The sequence below is a fragment of the Manihot esculenta genome, chromosome 5, assembly GCF_001659605.2.
Source record: "Manihot esculenta cultivar AM560-2 chromosome 5, M.esculenta_v8, whole genome shotgun sequence".
NCBI classification, from domain to species: Eukaryota; Viridiplantae; Streptophyta; class Magnoliopsida; order Malpighiales; family Euphorbiaceae; genus Manihot; species Manihot esculenta.
The window spans coordinates 11,291,817-11,312,058 of NC_035165.2; the positions used below are offsets into that span (position 1 = coordinate 11,291,817).

At 27.1% G+C, this 20,242-nt stretch overlaps 2 protein-coding genes and 1 long non-coding RNA gene across 3 annotated transcripts; 1 reads left to right on the forward strand and 2 right to left on the reverse strand.

The window, feature by feature from the left end:
* Nucleotides 1-3,325: 3,325 nt before the first annotated feature.
* LOC110614944 lies at nucleotides 3,326-4,458 on the forward strand. Its single transcript, XR_002487868.2, has 3 exons — nucleotides 3,326-3,523; nucleotides 3,632-3,690; nucleotides 4,047-4,458. It is a non-coding gene; the product is annotated as an uncharacterized LOC110614944 (long non-coding RNA).
* A 1,947-nt stretch (nucleotides 4,459-6,405) lies between these two features.
* On the reverse strand, nucleotides 6,406-8,165 carry LOC110614943 (protein BIG GRAIN 1-like E). The gene has a single exon (XM_021756637.2). The coding sequence runs from the start codon at nucleotides 7,728-7,730 to the stop codon at nucleotides 6,774-6,776; it is 957 nt and encodes a 318-aa protein (XP_021612329.1). The 5' UTR covers nucleotides 7,731-8,165; the 3' UTR covers nucleotides 6,406-6,773.
* Nucleotides 8,166-18,273: 10,108 nt separating this feature from the next.
* LOC110615359 (agamous-like MADS-box protein AGL62) lies at nucleotides 18,274-18,912 on the reverse strand. Its single transcript, XM_021757202.1, has one exon. The coding sequence runs from the start codon at nucleotides 18,910-18,912 to the stop codon at nucleotides 18,274-18,276; it is 639 nt and encodes a 212-aa protein (XP_021612894.1).
* Nucleotides 18,913-20,242: the final 1,330 nt, after the last annotated feature.

Below are 20,242 nucleotides of genomic sequence, written 5' to 3' on the forward strand. Positions count from 1 at the left end.
AACGGACTATAAATCCGTTAGTAATGTGTTTAAAAAAATACTAACGGATTTAAAAATTCGTTACTAAATTTTAAAAAAAATGTTAAATTTATTAACGGATGTCATCCGTTAATAAATCCATTTGTAAATTTAAATTGACATCACCCATAAAATTTTGGCGTTCAGTTTTTAAAAACTCACTTTTTTTATTACCAACAGAATTAGTAATAGATTTGAAATCCGTTATTAATTCTTGAAGGGAAAAAATCCCGCTTTTATTTTTAAAATTTAGTAACGAATTCAAATTCGTTACTAAATCCATTAGTAATCCGTATTTATAAAAATAACATCACCTCTTCTCCTTTTATCATTCATTTTATCATTTTTATTTCTTTCACTTTCTTTCCCCTTCTCTCATTTTCTTTCTTTTTCTATTACTTTCTTTCATTTCACTTTCTTATTTCATTTTTTTCTTCTCATTTTTTATTATTTTTTTAATCTATTATCCTTTTTTTATCTTATTATCCTCTCTCTTCTATTATTTTCTTTATTTTCCTCCATAATTTTCCTTTCACTCTGTCCATTTTCTTTTCCATTATTTTTTTCTCTTTCTTCTCTAATTCTTCATTTTCTCCATAATTATCTCATATTTTTCATCTCATTTTTTTATTATTATTTTCCTTTTATCTCTTATCCTTTTTTTATCTCATTTTCTTCCATATTCTATTATTTTCTTTATTTTCCTCCGTAATTTTCCTTTCACTTTCTCCATTTTCTTTCCCATTATTTTTTCTTTTTCTTCTCTTATTCTTCATTTTCTCTATAATTATCATTAATATTATTTCCTCTCATATTATTTTCTTCTATCATTTTCTTCCTATCTATATTTTTTCTATTATTTTCCCTTCATTTATTTTCTTCTCTAATCATTTTCTCTTTTTTTTTCCCTCATTTTTCTAATCATCTTTTAGCTCTACTTTCATTCTTCCTTCTTTTTCATAATTTTTATTTTTCTATCATTTTTTTCTTTTCTCTTTTTTCTTTCTTTTTTTTTTTTATCATTTTCTCACATTTACTCTTCTCTAATTTCCACTTTCTATATATTTCTAATAAATATTGGATATAAATTAAAAATTTAGTAGCAATAATAATATAATTTTAAATCTTACTAAATTAATAAAAAATAATATTAATAATAAAATTTATTATTTAGTCAAAATAATAACTATTTTAAAATTATTTAAATTTTTAATAGATTTAATAACGGATTTCAATCCATTGATAATTTACTAACGGATTTACCAACGGATTTAAATATGTGAATAAATTATTTTTTTCTTAATTTACTAACGGATTTAAAATCCGTTAGTAATAGTAATGGAGATTTCGTTAGTAAATCCGTTGATAATTCGTTTACTAACAGATTTTAATAAAATTACCAATAGAAAAAATCAGTTGGTAATCCGGTGTTTGTGAATTGCTTTTCTGTGATTTGGCTGATAAAAGTTTACGCTTTTGCATATTTGAACTTCTAGGTTATTTAAATTTGTGTGCTTGGGTTGTGATTGCAACTCTCCATCTCTCTTTGGTTTTTGGATTTGCAAATGTGAATTCGTTGAGGTTTACGGGTCTCGATTGGAATTTGTGGGATACCAAACAAGGAATTTTATGTGTAGAGGAGAAACAGTAAGAGTTTGAGATATAAATTTTGTTTGAAGCTATTTATTTTGTAATAAAATAATTTTTATAAAATTATGTAATTTTTTAAAATTAAAAAAATTAAAAATTTTCATTAAGGAAAAAATTCAATTAAGTATTATAAAATTTTTAATTTCAATTGAAAATAAAAAACAACTTCTGAATTCATATCCTTTTATTACTCTCCTTTCAATTAATTATGAGTGATTTGAATCAAATTTGGATTTAAATCATTTTTATCCATGGTAATATATCCTTTTTGCTATCTGCACACTCTAATTTTCTCTCATTTTTTTTACAAATATGATAATTACTTAATATATAAAAATATTCACCGTTATTATTTATATCATATATTTATTTATTTTATAATAAAATTAAGACTTATTTAGATATATATAACTGATCAATTAAAATATGATATGTATATTAAATTTAGTATCATTTATAAAAATGAATTGACAGTTTATCGTTGGTTTGAAATTAGGAAATTTTGTCCAGTGATACTCGCTCTTCTCCACCCTTTAAAAACTGCGAATGAGCTAAGGGCGATTGCGTTGGAAAGCTTGCGTCGAGGAGAATCCAATGCCAAGTTACCAAATCTTGACATGATTTGATGCCAAAACCAATCCAAATTTTGCCATAAAGCTTTGGTCTTAGTGGACCTCACTGCGATTCAAAGTCCAGTTGCTGCCACTGCGAGATTCACTTTACCATCCTCCACCCACCATATGCCTTGGCCAACACTGGGCCAGCTGGGAGTTGAAGGTCCTATTTCTCTCTCTTAACCCTCTTTTCTCGTCTCTTTTTTGCCATTGATTTTTAATGAATTAAATTTTCAAAATTTCTTTGGCGCTGAAAAATTTACAATTTTTCTTTATTATAAATTAAATTGATGTGTAAAATTATATGAATATTAAAATATAAAAATATAAGTATAAACCTTAATCAATTGAATTAAAAATTTAATAGAAATAAAATTAATGAAAATTCTCATTACTAAAATATGAATTTTATAAATAATTCTAAATCTTACCATCAATTATTGAATTGTACAAGTAATTTTTTTAATTTAATTAAATAAAAGTTCTTTATTTTCATTATTAATTAAATATTATTAATTTTTTAAATAAAATAAAATGCTATCACTAATGTAAATAACAAAAAATATATATTTTCAATATTAATTCTTAAGTATTTTAAATATAGAAATTATTGAACTCCTTTTATGACACATAATGTAAAATATTTCATATTTTTATATTTGAGATATTTAACTTTTTATTTACAATAAATATTTATTAATGAGAGAAAAACAAATTAAAATTTTAAAATTTAGTGTTTTTATTTAAATTAAGATTTTATTTAAGATAAAATAATTAATTTATTAATAATTAATTTAAACATAAAAAATGAAAGTGAAGGAAAAAATAAATTAAGAAATATGGAAAATAATATGTAAAATGATTATATTTCATCTTGGAAATTAAAGTTATTTATTTTGAAATAAAATTAAAATTAAGTTATTTTATTAAAATAAATTAAAATTTACTGATGAAAATGAAATAATTTCAAAGTAGAGTTACTATATTAAAAAATTACCTAAGAAATGGGGTTAAATTAAGAAATTGGATCCATGGATGGGGCAGTGGTTTGAGCCCACTCACTTTGAAAACACAATCAAGCGCCAACTGTTAGAAGTTCAGAGGACAAGGAACTTGAATGCTGTAAATTGTTGGCTTGATTAGCGGGCGGATTCTTTCTCTTGGAACAAAAATCGAGCACAAAAAGAACTTCATTTGTGATGAAGTAATGGATATATGTGAATATTTCTTGTCCTCCTGAGGTAAGCCATTATTTCTCCCTTCCATTCTGTCTTCAGCTTAGTTTGCAGTTTGCAGGCAGTGTGTTTTTCCCTTTGTTTTCTTTTTTAAGTCTTTTTTTTTCACAACAGGTTCTTGGAAAAAAATTGCTTTGCTACAACATTGTTCAATATGTGATCTGGTTGGTAAGGTACTAATCAGTGCATGAATTAATTGGTAGAAATTCCGCTTATGGGGGATTTGAATATGCTTCCATTTTTTGGAGTTTGGGTAATTGGGTCACAATCTTGACTACAAAATGTTTGCTGAAGGCTTACTACCTGAAGGAAATCCAACTGTATACTGGTCTTTTAGCCTAAATTTCATGTGAAATATTAACCAATAATCAGAACCTTGGGAGCAGCAGCAGGAATTGAATCATTCGTAACAATACAAGGATAAATTAAGTTTTAGATGCATGCTAATAGTGCTCTGAGCTTAGGGTGCTGGTTTGCTATTTTGCATAGACTGGGAAGCCAAACAATCACTAACATAAGCTTTTAACAGCAGGAGCTGTGAGGGCGGTGGAAGAAGCAGTTTTCTTTTGCTATCACCTGGATAGAACATTAATGGCTTAATTACTGATCGTTTTGTGACAAGTTGATGCTTGGAAAAAAAAAAAAAAAAAGAGAAAAGCTATGGGAGTACTCGGGCAGCAATTTAAATCTAAAACTAGATGGAGCCCTATGGTAAACGAAATATCGGCATAATTGAAAATTTTATGCCTGACTAGCTTACTATTTCGGTTTTGAAGGTATTTACAAGTTGAAGGCTAAATTTCTGGAGCTTTTCATCTAGTTTTGTTAATGAAAATTTAGTTAATTTTTCATATTAAGGTACGCATTCCACATAAATGGATTGTGCTATGATGTAAAGTGGTCCTCAAGCTTTTATAGTATCAATTTATTGATTTTCATGCTTAGCCTTAGCTTGATTTTCATTCTTACAAAATGAGCGTTGTCAATTGTTTAAAATTATTGTTAATTATTGTTAATTAAGTAGGTTTTCTTTACACCTATAATATTTTTATTGCTGTAATGAGATTCTAAGATGGTTTCTGGAATTGCATTATTATTTATCAACTAACTTTTAACTTGGTATACGATCAGAATTTCAAATATAGTCTGTTAGTTTTCCAGGTAAAATAAGCAACATTCATTTTTGCCAAAATTGGTATTGGAGACCTGGTATCTGCAAGCTCTTGTACTGAGGTAAATTCAGCAGTTTCCTTTCTTTAATTCCATCAAACAGGGACAGTAAATTTTCAGTTTCCTACTTTAAGAAAAGGATGGCAAATTTGATTGCCTACAAGAAAGATTATAAGGTAACTATTATAAGGAAATAGAGTTTATGAGAGAAGAGATATTGTATTCATTATAGAATCCTCTATTTATAGAGGGATTTACAATAGATTGGTTACATATACAGATAAGTATTTAAATTTAAACTACAGCTAACCTTCCAGCTAAGACTTCCGTTGATGCTTATCAACTATCTCTATGTTTGTGTGTGTCTACTAAACTTCTAATGCCCATGTTTGGGTCCTGCACCCACTTGCTACGTGCTTTACACTGCATGATCTCTTTTGATGCCCTACACATCATTTTCTTATATCCTTCTTATGGGCTTTCTGATGCTATGTGCATCTTATGTGTGCTCATTCTTTCTAAATGCTATATTTAGTGTTCATAATCACTCTATAGCTCCAACTTTAAGCTTTATAAATATGCATGCATCTTCATGTGCGCACTAATCCCCAGCCTCCAAATTTGGCAATGTAAATACATGGAAGTAGTCTATCTATGCTGTAGGAAAATCCATCGTAAACTGTGCTGCAGACATACGGGGATCCATCGTATTCCAAGGCTTTGGGTTGGCCTTGCTCAACTGTCTGAAAAACTGAAGAACATATAAAGTGTTTGGTTCACATTACATTTTAAAGTTTAAACACAATTAAGCAGGCAGAATGCAGAACTAGTTATTAACATTATGGGTTAGATGTATCATGTATGTATCATGTTAAACAAAAGAGGAAATGGCAAATGCCAGTGTCATTCTCTTTAGTTGTATATAAAATGTTATTCATAGGGTAGTAAAGGGAATCTTTAGGGCGACACCATTTAATTTAAGCAATGTTTTCGTGCACATAGAACTTTATCACCCACCACTTAGAATTTCCTTTTTGCTGTAATCAATTGTAGCTTTAAAGTTGCTATTAGTTTAATCAAAATTAATATTCTAATCTTGAATGGGCCTCATTTGGTTTTGTCTCGATTCTGTCACTAATGCTGCCAGAATAGTATGGCACTTGCATGTCTTTCCATGTTGGTCGTGTGATTAGACTGAATGCACACCTTATTATCATCAACCTTTCAATAATTTGAGTTTTGCTAATAAAAAGTGCAATGCTGGGAGGATCTTGTTTCCGTACTGCTCAGCTTTTGATACTTTGAGATTTCCACATCAACCATCATCTTGTACATGCATCCTTCCATTTCATGTAAATAATCAATTCTAGGTTCATAAATAAATCATAGATATTCCAAGATTTTTCATCCCTGCTTCAATCATATACTTTATTTCCTTGCTTGTAAACAGATGGTCAAATAGATTGCCTAATCCTTCAACTTTGTTAATCTGCAGGCAAGTTTAGGAAATGAAGAACTCTATAAAGATTTCCTTGCAAATAGGATCGATGGCTGTGAACATTCCCTACATAAAAACTAATATTATGCCTCCATGAATGCCCATTTTACCCAACAATTTTATTCTTCTTCCAAAGGGAATAAAAAAGAAAAGAAAAAGAAAGGGGAGTGGGGGAGGTCAAAAGTAGATGTGCTCTGTCCTTGCATACAACACATAGGCAGGAGGAAATTAATGTTTAATCTATCATTGCTCCTTGTCCAAGGTCAAAAGATGTAATCCACATGGGTTGATAATGCTTTTGCTTATCAATATAGTGAAAAAATACGGGTCATGCCACAATCTAAGCAAGACAATCCAATGGTAGACTTTTTAATATTCTCGCAATCCAGCTCCAGAAACCAAAAAGTAGAGAAAGAAAATAAAGACAAAGAAACATTACATAAACATTACATACTGTACATACACAGAAACAGATGGAAAGCACATAGACATAGGAAAAATTGCAAAATCTAGGACATCAATGTTCTTCTCACAGCTTCCAATAGTAATGACAAGAAAGAACCCATCAACAAGGGAAAATGTACATTCTCAAAGGGTGCTGTTGGAAATTGGTGCTCCCCTTTTGATGCTATCCATATGTGTCGTCTCATACACAGGCAGACCACTTGAATAGATGCCCAAGTCATAGTTTTGCAACTCAAACAAATCAGAACTTGAATCACTCTCAGCTCCATCATCCACCTCATTGAATTTTTTAAATTCCTTCTCTTCCGGTGGATACTGATCAATCCAAATCCTATCTTTCTCTAAATATTGATGACCAAGGCTCTTGGTTTTCTCAGAAAATCCATCATCGTATTTAAGTTTCTCATCCATCCACGATAAATCTGTGTTCCTTTTCTCATCCAATACCTCATTCTGGAAGGCTGTAGATTTCGTATTTCCATTGTGTTTTGACAGGGAAACTTGTTTATGATCTGAACAGCTTCTGAAGTCCTTGTAGCCCTTTGTAGGAGTGTCTGCATAAGGAGGAGGTGTTCTGAAACCAGAACTTGAAGAAGAATAGAAAGATTTCCCATCTGTGGTGCTTGAGCTTCGAAAATTACTAATGCTGCTCCTCCTTTTCCTTCTTCCGCTGGGGCTTTCATCCTCATCTTTCATTAACTGTGTGGCAGACTTTGATTTCTTCTTTTTAGAGCTGGTTTGGTTGAAGAGAGAATTCAAGAAGCTGGCTAGTCTACCCCCGGGAGAGCTTGGTTGCTTATATTTCTTCTCTTTCGATATTTGCTTTTCCACTGTGTATGACTGCTGAGGTAGTGGATTTCTCATTGGCAAGTCTAAGCTCATTCTTCCTCCTTTCCAAAGATGTCTATGATCTTCTCTCATGACTTTTTCTGCATAATTTGCACCATTATAACTCAAAGCTTCATTGTATCCTGAGAAATACCTCGATGCCTCAAACACATCAAGCTCATCAGAATCATTCCTGCGATGAAATGATTTCTTGTAAAGTTTAGATTTTTCCGGGAGTCCTGTAATAGACATGGTTGAAACTTGAATATTTCTGTTATGTGGTGTGGAAGCTCTATTTGGAAGATATGTCACAAGTGTGAAAGGTATTTATTGGAAGAGAAGTATGAGACTATGAGAGAAAGGGGTTTATAAAGGGAGAGGCTAGTGAGATTGTAGAGGGAATAGTTTTGAAATGATCGAGAGTGGTGGGAGGGTTAGCTTTGTAATAATCAATTTCATATGATATTATATGATGAAGAATGTTTTTGGAGAGACTCACATCTATGTGAATGTTGTGCTTTATATTTTACACAAGAGGAGTGGGGCACAATGAAAACATGCTTTTATCCATCTCAAACTGTGAAAACCAGAGGTTTTGTTGGGTATGGTGGGGGGTCAAGGTGCTGTGCTTCCTTGGATTCTAGGGTCTTAGTCTGTTTTGGTGGGATTAGCTTTCGAGTGGATGTTGGCTATGAGGCCATGGACATGTACAAGCTCACCTTTACGTATATATATAGATGTGTTTTATCATCATTATGGAGATAACAAATCATATACATCCTCCCATTCTTTTGAGAGCTTGACAGTCACTCTTTAATTATTTGGAATCGTAGTTAACATCTACAGCTAATTAACATATTTTGACTAACTCCCATTAATATCTATGGCCCAACAATATCCAGTTGTATCTTCTTTTGGATTCTTTGGGTTCGAGTTTTTTGATAGAGCTATCAAGGGGTTAGGGTTTAAACAGTAACCCATAACCATTGGCTCTAAGTTTTAGGTATCATGGTGTTTTGGACTCTTTTGACGAGAAATCATTTCTCTTGCATAAATTTCTTTTAGCTTGTCGATAGTAGTACAAGAGTGTATATACAGTATATTTAAATTCTAGTTGCCAAATGAAATATTTTATTTGAAAAAAAAAAAGAGAAATATTTTAATTCCATGTGCTAAAAAGTATAAATATCATGAATACCCTCCAACCTTTTACGTTGTCCTTGTCAGTAAACCTTAGTGCCTTATTATTTTTTTTTTCCATGATCAGTCTCTGTAATAGGTTAACTACATACACTTGAAGAGAAAGAGAAAAAGAAAAATAGAAACTATAACTATAATCTTCATTTAAGCCCCACTAATAAAGAGAAAATCAATGTTGTTAAACTACCTTATCACAGTGCAACGAAGCGTACATACGTGTACAAACAGTTTTTCTTTCTTTTAGATTAGATTTTGCCTTATAATAATCTTATACTCCTTGTGGTTGGAGAGGGACAGCCAAAGCCTGCATACATGCTGGCATAGTCCGTGCAGGGAAGATCACACGTGTGTGCAGACGGATGAACCAACCAAAAGGGCACACGTGACATTGCATACGTGTAACATGTATTGATCACCAATTATTATAGGATTGTATGAACCTAGAAGAAGGGCCAAAGAAAATAGGCAATCTGAGTTAGATGATGATGATGATGATGATTAGGACAGTTGCTTTAACATCATAAGGTGTAGTCAATTTTGGCAATTGAATACCAAGGGAAGTAGAATGGTCCCTTTTTTTAATTTTTGCCTGAACCACTCACTACCGCAATTTGCCTTAACAAAATCCAAGTTCTTACTGTCTTTATCCATCACAAATTCTGGAACAATCTCTCTCATTTCTCAAGTACTTGGTTCTAGCAAAGGCTTTAAAGGCCACAATGTAATTTCTGAGTGTGACTCATTGTTTCTTTCTGATTTGCTTAGGTGGGCAGTCACTACTAACCATAGCAAGCTAGGGTTCCAATTTTACTTCGTAGAGCTCTGGTGTTCACATGGGTCATTGGCCTTACTAGGTAACCCTGGACCAAAAACCTAACCTCCAAAGCTTTTCTGATTGTGATTGGTCAGTTGAAGGTGGGTTGTTCAATAGAAGTAGAAGATTATTGTGTTAGCAAAGATTTCAAGCTAGTTATTAACCAGAATTTTTTTTTTCCAAAATTAACCTCAAATTATTCTGTATAAAAAGAGCAAAACTGTATTCACAGACTTGATCCGACTACAAGTGCATTAAGATTTTGATGTTTGGTTGCTTTCTTTAATTATCCACCATGCGTTCTAAAAGCTACCTTCCATGGTTATGCTTCCTTCATCAGTCTCATCTCTTGCCTTTGTGTTGCCTCGCCCCTCTTCTTTTCACTTGGAAACCTCCTATTAATAGAAGTGAAATAAAAGTAGGTGTGGTGTGGACTTGTCAAGTGATAGGAAACTACACGCTCCAACGGGATCTTATCTATGGTTTTGCTGAAGTTGCTGACCCAATTCTTGCTTGCTTGTGGTTATGGACGCCTTGCCTATCCCGCTTGAGCTTGTTTTAGCCCTCAAACGGTCTTTCGGTTCAGAGGACAAGGGCCCAAATAGTGGACCCATGAGACCCACTCTTGTATCCTTCAGCTGCGACAATGTGGGCACACTTGGCCCTCAACTGTCTCCCAGGCTTTTCCCTAATAATTGACATGTTTCTGATTGCTGGATTTCAATCTTTTTGAATATGCCAAGTTTCGTTAAAGAAGACAGAAGATAAGATAAGGAGATGATTTTTCCTTGTGGGTATACGGTGGATTGAAATTCTTGAAAGTTGGAAATTATCTACTACTACTGTTAGAGATAACCACAAAATCCTTCTGCATAATATAATTCTTGTGCAGCCCAAATCCTGTTTGATGATTTGACGCTTTGATTTACATAAAGCAAAGCTCCCCCAAAAACTTTGTCACCCTCCAAGCTTGAAGTGTGCCCAAACTAGCTGGCTACACATGGTTTGCCTTATTAAACCCCAGCTGAGCTGAGGTCTCTTCAAGAAAGGGCAACCTTTCTTGAATCTTGACCTCTACTTTTGTAAGAGTTTTTTTTAGCAAAGCAACAAGCATTGTCGAAAGGTTTAAAATTTATACAGAATTTTATTCTCGATAAACAAACAATATTAATGAAATTTAAAGTAGAAAAAATGATGGTGGATGAACTTTAGCAAGATTCAGAATGAATACAAATAATGATGATAAATTTTGAAAGGATTGGGAATATCTTCACTTGTCCTTGAATGTTTTGAAAAGGAAATGAAATTTTCATTTCGTTGGATACAGCTATGCAAATGAAATCAACTTCATTGTGGAGCTGATTTTTTTAAATGGATTTTATCTAGGTTCGAATTTTAAAGTCATTATTATTAATGGGATTCTCTCTAAATATCGTTTTTAAATTTAGTGTAAATTAGGATTTATACTATAATTATTTTAAAATAGTGTGTAGTATTTATTCGAGTATTTAAAAATTAAGGAATAAATTATAAAAAATTATTTTTTATAAAATTTTAGTAATTAATATCAGAATAATTATTAATTATAGAGAGTTGCAGCTTCACTTGGCATGTTTCATAAATGGAAGTCATGATGAGATTGGTGGATACATCTCAGCAATCAACTCACAAATCCCATCATTTTCTTCTTTGACTGTTCTTTGTTGATTATTCGCCAATTTGGGCTCCCCACCCACTCAGAACAAGCCCTTTTTTTTTTTAAAAAAAAAAAAAAAACTAATTTCACTTGTTTTAAAATTTAAAGTAATTTACTAATTAATTTGTATAATATAAAAAAATTTATTATTTAGTATTTTAATTTTAAAAAATATATTAACGTAGTTATAAGATGTTAAAAAAATTATTAATTAATTTTTTATTAATTTTAAGTATTAATTATTTTATTATTTAATTTTTATATTATAAAAAAATTTATTAATTAAGTTTTAATTTTATAAAAATGTAAATTAATTAGACACTTAAATGAGAAAATTTTAGACTTTTTTAAATATTTAACAATTAAAAAAATTGATAGACGAGCATATTAGTAGAAATTTTAAAAATTTAAAAATATTTTAATTTTATGCAAATATAAATAAAAAGAGAGATGGCAATAACACACACACAATAAGATAGAGAAAAAAAAAGTTTGAAATAAGAAAAAAAAAACTTTAAATAAAAAAGCTATACCAGAGAGTTTATATTACAAATTAAAAAGGAGATAACTTATTGTTACGCAGCGAATATCATTAATATAAATTTTCTATTAAAAAGGATTATAATTCTATGTTTAAATTTCATCGTTAATAAATAAAATTAATTTGTATATTTTGTAAAATAAATTATTTAATTTTTACATTTATCAAAATTCAAAGTTTTTTTTGTTATTTTAAAATAAATAATTTTATGTAATATGTATTGCATGTTTTAATATATGTTGTAATATTAGTAATTTATTTTTTTATATATTTTTATAATTTTTTATATATTACAATTTTTTTCAATAATATTTAAGCAAAGAATTTAGAAAATTTTAAATTATATATTTATTTAATTAAAGAAAAATTGATGATTTCTAATGTTTATTTTTTAATCCAATTATTCTCAACTCCTTCACCCTTTTATACAATTTTAAAATTTGAGATTTTTGAATAATTTTATAATTAATTTAATTAATAAAAATTACTAACCACTTTAAATTTTAAATATAATTTTAAGAAAAAAATATAAAAAATACTTTATAGTTTCATAATTTTTCAGTTCTGAATATATAGTTTATTTTGAAGTATATAATTCAATTTTATATTAAAATAGTATTATGGGATATGAGTTTAGATCCAGAAATTGTCGTTATTTATAAATAGCACATTATCGTAAGGTACTATTTAGATATAAAATTAAACCATATACTCTTGAATTAAACTAAAAATTCTAAAATGAAAAACTAATGAAAAATTATTTAGATACAAAATTAAACAAGATATGTTTTGTACTTTTTTTTTTTAATTTTAAACATACAATATAATTGATTTAAATCAATATTAAAATATATTAAATACCGATCTCAATCGAGTTAATTATTCAAATATCTCATAACTCTTACTGCAATAGTAAAATCCTAATTACAACAGAACATTATTCATATCACAATATTACTTTTATCTAATAGAAATTTATATCCTAATTTATATAGGATTTTCTATCTTACGTGGGTTGTAATTCTATCATTTTATTCACTCCTGATAATATTCAAACTCTATCTAATATAATTTTAAGGAGTTTACGACCTCCATGATCAAATAATAACAATCGATTCTATAATATACTCATCACATCTACTAATCTAAGTAATCTAGCACTTAGTATTCTCTTTTATTCTATTTTACAGATTTATGCCAAAAAATTATCATGTGAGCAATATCATTGGCGACTATGGAAATCAACACAAAAATTATGTATCTCCTTCATATTTTTTTCATTATTTAAAGTAAATTATAATTAAACAAGTAGATAGTTCGGGGTTTGTGATACTCAGCTGGATAAGTTAATCACTATAAAAAATATGGACTTTTGCGACGAAAAATTCCATCGCTGAAAGTTTTTTCTCCATCGCAAAAGGTTTTTGCGATGGACTTATAACCATTTTTATACCTTCGTCGCTAAATTTTTGTGACCAAAATTTACAGCCATCGCTAAATCAGCGACGACTTACTGCCGCTAATTTGTCGCTAAATAATATAAATAAATATTTTAATACAATATTATTTTTAAATATCCCTCAAACTCTCATTAAATTTTTAATGCTCATTACAGATAATCTCATTTTTCTCTCCTTCCTACTTTAATATATAATGTATATTATAACGTATGTGTTTTTATTAATTCATTTTCATTATTATATCTTAATTTTAAGATTTTAATTTTTTTTTAACTAGGAAAAAGTTTCATACGAAAACTAAAAATTTTTATTACCATAAAAAATAAAATGTCCGGTTTGTAATTAGAAATCAAATTCTTCAATACAATAATTATTCGAGGATTGACGCCATAAATCTGCCAAAAAATTCTGCATATTTTGAAAATTAATTAGATTGTATATGAGAAATATCTCCGCCATACAGAAATCATAAATGATAATTGGAATATCTCTGAAACTTTTAATAGAGACAACAACATTTCTTTTTTATCGATAGTCAATGCCGCAGATTGTCTTTTATAGAGAATGGAAAATAAGAAGATAGGTTTAAGGAAAAAAAAAATGCGAGAGCATCAAGTCACAAATAGATCACAGAGGGAAATTTGTGTCGAAAGTAATTTATAATTACTTTTTATATGTTTTAAATTTTTTAATTAATTGGATTACTACTACATTATATACTAATAAACTATATAAATATATATAATATTTTAAAGTATAAGATACCATACAAAAAAATTGCTCTCTTATTTTTTCAGCAAACAAATTTAATTTTTTCATTTAATATTAAATTTGCATAAGTTGAATAATCATTAAAATTAACATATTATAGATTATAAATTATAAATTTTCTTTTTTTTTTCTCTTGCTTTTTATTAATTAATTTTTCATTGTTATATATTGATTCTCATATGCTAATATTTTTTTAATAATTTTATTTTAATTTTTTTTATTTTTAATTAATATGATAATACTTTGATATTATGTACTAATGAATGATATATTAAAATATATTATACCATGCAAAATAAATTATATTATTTTTTATCTAACAAATTGATTACTTTTTTTTTATTTTATATTATATTTTCATCAATTATATGATGACTAAGATGATGATGATGATTATAATTAAGTAGCTTTTTAATCTCAGCCACCTAAAATAAAATTTTTTTATCTCAATCCTAAAATTAAACTTGTAATCGTAATTAAATTAAAAAAATAACAAAATTATATTCATTATAAAATCTAGAGTTGGAAAGTTACATAAAAAATTCATTTAAATCAAATAAAGATTTTTTTACTTTATAATTTTAAATTTAAAACAAAAATAATAAAATCTTATCCACCAATAGAATGAATTGAAATTCAAATAGAAAACTTATTTAATCAATCAAATTAAATATTTTAAATCATTTGAAGCTATATCTAAAATTCATTTTAATAATATAATTAAATTTTTTTATAGTTGCAAATAAATATTTTTTATAAAATAGTCATTTAATTTAAATTATAAAAATATTATAATATATTTTCGTTATAGAAAATTAATTGTTTTTTATGTGGGAAATAATTAAAAAGAAAAAATTTTAATGGTGTATTTACTTATGAAGATAATTTTCTATTGTGATTTTCATTTTTTATGAAAAATAAAGAAAAATGCATTCACTTGTAAATAATAAAATAATTATCATAACATAACTATCATTATTAAATAAATTATTTTAAATTTTAAAATTTTTACCATATATAAATAATTTATTGTGTAATAATATAATCAATTTTTAATATTTTTAAAATAATTATTTAATTTTAGTATCATGCATAATCCACCTCACCCATATACTATTTCTATTGAAAATATAAAATAAATCATTTAAAAAAATATATTATTATATATAATAAAAAATTAAAATTTTTTCATGATAATTATAAACTGATGTTAAATTATTGGCTTAAGACAATAATTTGACATAAAATATTATTATCTAAAATTTAAAATATAATAATAACATTTAATATTTATGTTAAATTATTATAAAATTATTTTATACAGTATATAATATATAATATTTTATTAAAAGAAATGATAATATCATGAAAACATGATCATATCATACTAATTTTATTTTGTTATATTTAATTAAAATAAAAATTGTCACATATAAGTAAATCTTTTGGAAAAAGAAGGTAATTAAATAAACCCATTTGATTTTAGAATTTAAAATTTAACTGATCTATTTCTTAAACTGCCATTAGTATGTATACACATTTCTCAAAAACTAAGATATGTGTACGTAGAAAATAGTATAATTTATGCACTAATCTTAAAACACCATAGTCGATTGCACATTTTATTGACATTTTTATTTTTTTCCAGTGTAAATTCATTTGTGACTACTCATCAAATATGTTTTTGTAAAATAATAATAATAATAATAATAATAATAATAATAATAATAAATTTTTGATTTTATTATAATTACACTATATTTTTTTTAATTAAATTTTCATCTTTTAATATTATTTCAGTCGTACTCTACAGTTATTTGTATCGTTAAAAATTAATGAAATTATCACGTCACTCATCATGTTAATTTCATATCAAAACGCACGGCACTCGTCATATTAATTTCATATCAAAATACTATGTTAGCAAATTTTATAGTAAAATTGATAATAATTTAAAAATTTAGAATAGAATTGCAATAAAGTTAAAAGTATAAATTTTTTTTTATAAATATCTATTTTATTAATAATTTTTTAGGAGAGAGGAATGGAAACTAAATCTATACTTTCAGATTAATTATATATTTTTCAAGCTAGACAATACAATTAAATATTTAATTCATATATTTTTTTTTTCAAACTCATTCTAAATATTGGTATAATTTAAAAAAATGGTGGATTAATATTATATTTGAGGGTTAAAAGAATAATTAAAAAAAAACTTTTAAAAATTATTTAATTATTTTCTATACTTTTAAGCTAAATCATATTAAATATTATTTTATTATTTTTATAAATATAACAAACCGTTATTTGTACCATTACAAAATTATCGAAATTACTGCATTACTCGCAATGACTATTAATGAGATTTAGGTTTTGGGAAATCTGAATGGAAATTTTAACAATGCAAATCATAGATAGAATAGAATTACAATAATTTCATAAAAATATTGTAAATCATAAAATATCAATTTTCCATAAACATTTCTGTTTGTGTATAAATTTGAAATTTTTTAGCATAATAAATTGAATATATTATTTTAAAAAACCATAATAAATTGCATTTTTATAATAAAAAATTTAGACCAATAGAATTCACACAACCAATCTATTTTGACATTATTATTTGAGTTGTATACAAATATGTTTACATATATAGTATTTTAAAAATAATTTCTTTAATAAATTATTGTATTTTATATTAAAAATTTTAGACCAATAGAATTCACACAAACATTCTTTTTTGGAATTATTATTGAGCTGTATACATATATTTTTACATCTATAATATTTTAAGAATAATTTATTCAATAAATTTGATAGAAAATATAAAAATATTAAAAAATATTTAAATGCATTTTTAATTAACAATTTTAAAGTTTTTGAAAACATTAAAAATAATATTTCTAAGAAGTAATTGAGTAAATTAAGAGTCTCGATACCAACAAAAATTAGAGAGAAGGAGAAAGAGGGATGGTTATTCGGTCGGTTCGATTTAAATCGAATTGAATTAAACAAATCGAAAATTAAAATTTTAGTATTTTTAAAAATTTAATCAAATTGATTTGTAGTAAAAATCGATTAGAATGGAACTAATCTGATTTAATTTGATTTGATCGGTTAAGTTTTTAGATGTATTTTTTATTTTTTCTACTTTATTTTTATTATTTTAAAATTTAATTAAAATATTTCAATTTTTATTATGATCTAATTTCTATATTATAAAAAATAATATAGTATTATCACTAATCGGTTTGATTCAATTTTTTTTCTTGTTATTTTTGTTGATTAAAATCGAATCAAATCAAAATAACTAAAATTTTTAAAATTAAAAATCAAATCGAATTGAAATAAAAAAAATTCAAACTAAAATTTTGAATTAATTTAATTTGATTGATTTTTTTTATTCGGTTACTCTAACGAGAATCATTCAAAATAAAGTATAAAATAGTGAAAAAATATTATATGAATCTAGAATACTGCCTTATCTATTCATAAACTATAGTAAGAAAACACATCAATAATTTTAATAAAAATAAAAATTTTAATAAATTTAAATTATCTTTAATTATCATGTATATTATGATTAATTCAGTGATATGGAGGGAGTTTTGGTGTCTATATCTCCTTTATCAAGTGGCACATGTTATATTATTGATGTTTTTGTGACGTAATCTTAAATAGTTGATTGCATATAAATATTTTAGAACACGATATTTTAAATATTTGATTGCACATAAATATTTTATTAGAACACGTGTTACACGTTAATTGATCGCACATAAATATTTTAGAACACGTTATTTTAAATATTTGATTGCACATAAATATTTTATTAGAACACGTGTTACACGTTAACTTATCGCACATAAATATTTTAGAATACGACATTTTAAATATTTAATACACATAAATATTTTATTAAAACACGTGTTACACGTTATTTTTAATATTAAAACGCACATAATTATCTAATAATGAAATTTAAGGTGGAAGAGAAACACATGCAATTAACTATAAAAAGAAAGCCTAATTGATTAATTACTCCATTGATGATCTAAAACAGACGACCAGCTAGCCAAACCCATATTGAAAAACTTGAAAGAGAGAAATCTTAATTAATACCCTTTTTTAGACAAATATAATTCAATACTAATAAGCATAAGATATATGTTTGATTTGAAATTGTCAAATTCCACATGCAACACATACACATATGCAAACGATATAGCAAATTCCCCATGATCTAGGGAAGATTATTTCATTATTATTATTATTGAAAATAGGAGGTTGACATGATGGTTTTGTTATAACTAATGAAAATCAGGAGGAAACACAGGCGGATTGATCACATTAGCACCCATAGGAGGAAAAGGAATCATCATCTGAGATTGATGATGAACTGCAGAAGAAGAAGCTCCTCCAGAAGTCTTGATCATGAACTTGTTGATCAATCTCGAACGAATTTCCTCGCAAGAAACTTCAGCATCTAAAATCTGCTGAATATTCATCTCTTCAATAGGAGAATCCCACCATCCTTTTTTCTCTTTTCCTGTCATTCTCAGCTTCAGTTGCTTCCCTTTCTCCTTTATTAAATCCAGTTGATGAAGAAATTCATTGTTCTGTCGGTTTAGTTCCTCAATCCTTGCCTGGCGATGAGCCTCGATCAGGGGATGAGTACTGCCTTGTGTATTAGCCTGTGGTTGCTTGCCAAGAAACTTATTAGTGACTTCATCCACAGAAGGATGTGCAAAAGAAAATGGCTTACCAGCAGGCGAGAACACAACGAAAGCTAGTTCAGTACCAGTTAAAGTGATAAGTTCACTAGCTTTCTTGTAGATCCCTGACCTACGCTTTGAGAAAGTAATAAGCTTGCCATCTTCGTTTTCAATTTTTTTCATTTCTATCTTTTGCTTTCCTTTAGTTTTTTTTCCTTGCATGTCAGTTGCCATTATCATAAGCAAAACCAAAGACAAAGAAGCAAAGAAAGAAAGCATTGGTTGATATTAGACTCTGTGGCTAGGGTTGAGATTTGCATCCATTATATAGAGGAAAATCAGTGCAAGGTCATAATGAAACGTATCATTTTAGGTTGTCTACTTTCCATATTTTAATATTAAACAAATACATGAAATTGACACCTTCGATTTTAGTTCCTCAATTTACCCTTATCCCATTACCTTAGATTTTATCTTATTATTATTATTATTATTATTATTATTATTATTATTATTATTATTATTATTATTATTGGTTTTTGCTAATTAGAGTTTAACCCTCTAAAAATAATTTATCATATACCAAACTCATTAGTTTTTATTATCAAACTCCAACAATAAAATAGATGGTATGTAAAATACACTCTTTCTAGAAAAAAAAATACAGTAATTAAATTATTCTGATTTTCACTCTTTATCATGTCTTATTAGTTCTGTTAAGATATTATAAAAGAAAGTTAATAGTAGATCATTAATAAATTTTTAATTAGAGTGACGCCAAACAATAAAAATGAATCGTAAATTTATTAATAAAAAGGTATTATGAGGATTTAATTTATACTTATTAAAATTTTGGTATTAATGTGTTATGGATTTAAAATTATTCCATGTATAATTTGAAGCTTTTACAGCGATTTCACTTTTTTATTTATTGATCATAATGATAACTCTATATATCATCACTATAAAAAAATAGTAATTTAGCGACAAACTATTTGGTCGCTAAAGGGTGAATTTAGTCTCTATTAGAAAAAGCGACCATTTAGCGACCAAAACAAAATAGTCTGTGTTTAGCCGGTCGTTTTACTCATGTATATGCAGGCAAAAAAATATTTAGCGACCACATATAAGTTTGTTGATTCGTCGTTACCGTTATTGCAAATTTAACGAACATGTAATTGGTCACTATATAAAAATAACGTCCTTTTAGCTTAGTGATCATAATTTAATCGGTGATTGACAGCTAATATTTGATTGCTATTTTATCGTTATCCACACCAATGACATCGTTTTACTCATGCATATGAAGGGAAAAAAATCTTTTAGCAATTATACATTAGTTGTTGATTAGTCGCTAAGTCTGTCATAAAATAGTTGTTAAATTGTCGCAACTTATGGCACGTATCCTTACTATAAAAATATAGCAAATTGGTCGCTAAATTCATTACTGTTGTTTTCCATGATAATTAGTGATCATTTATAATTTAGTCACGCATTAGCAACCATCCAACGATCAATTAGTTGCTATGTATTTTTTAAATACAAATATTATTTTATTGACATC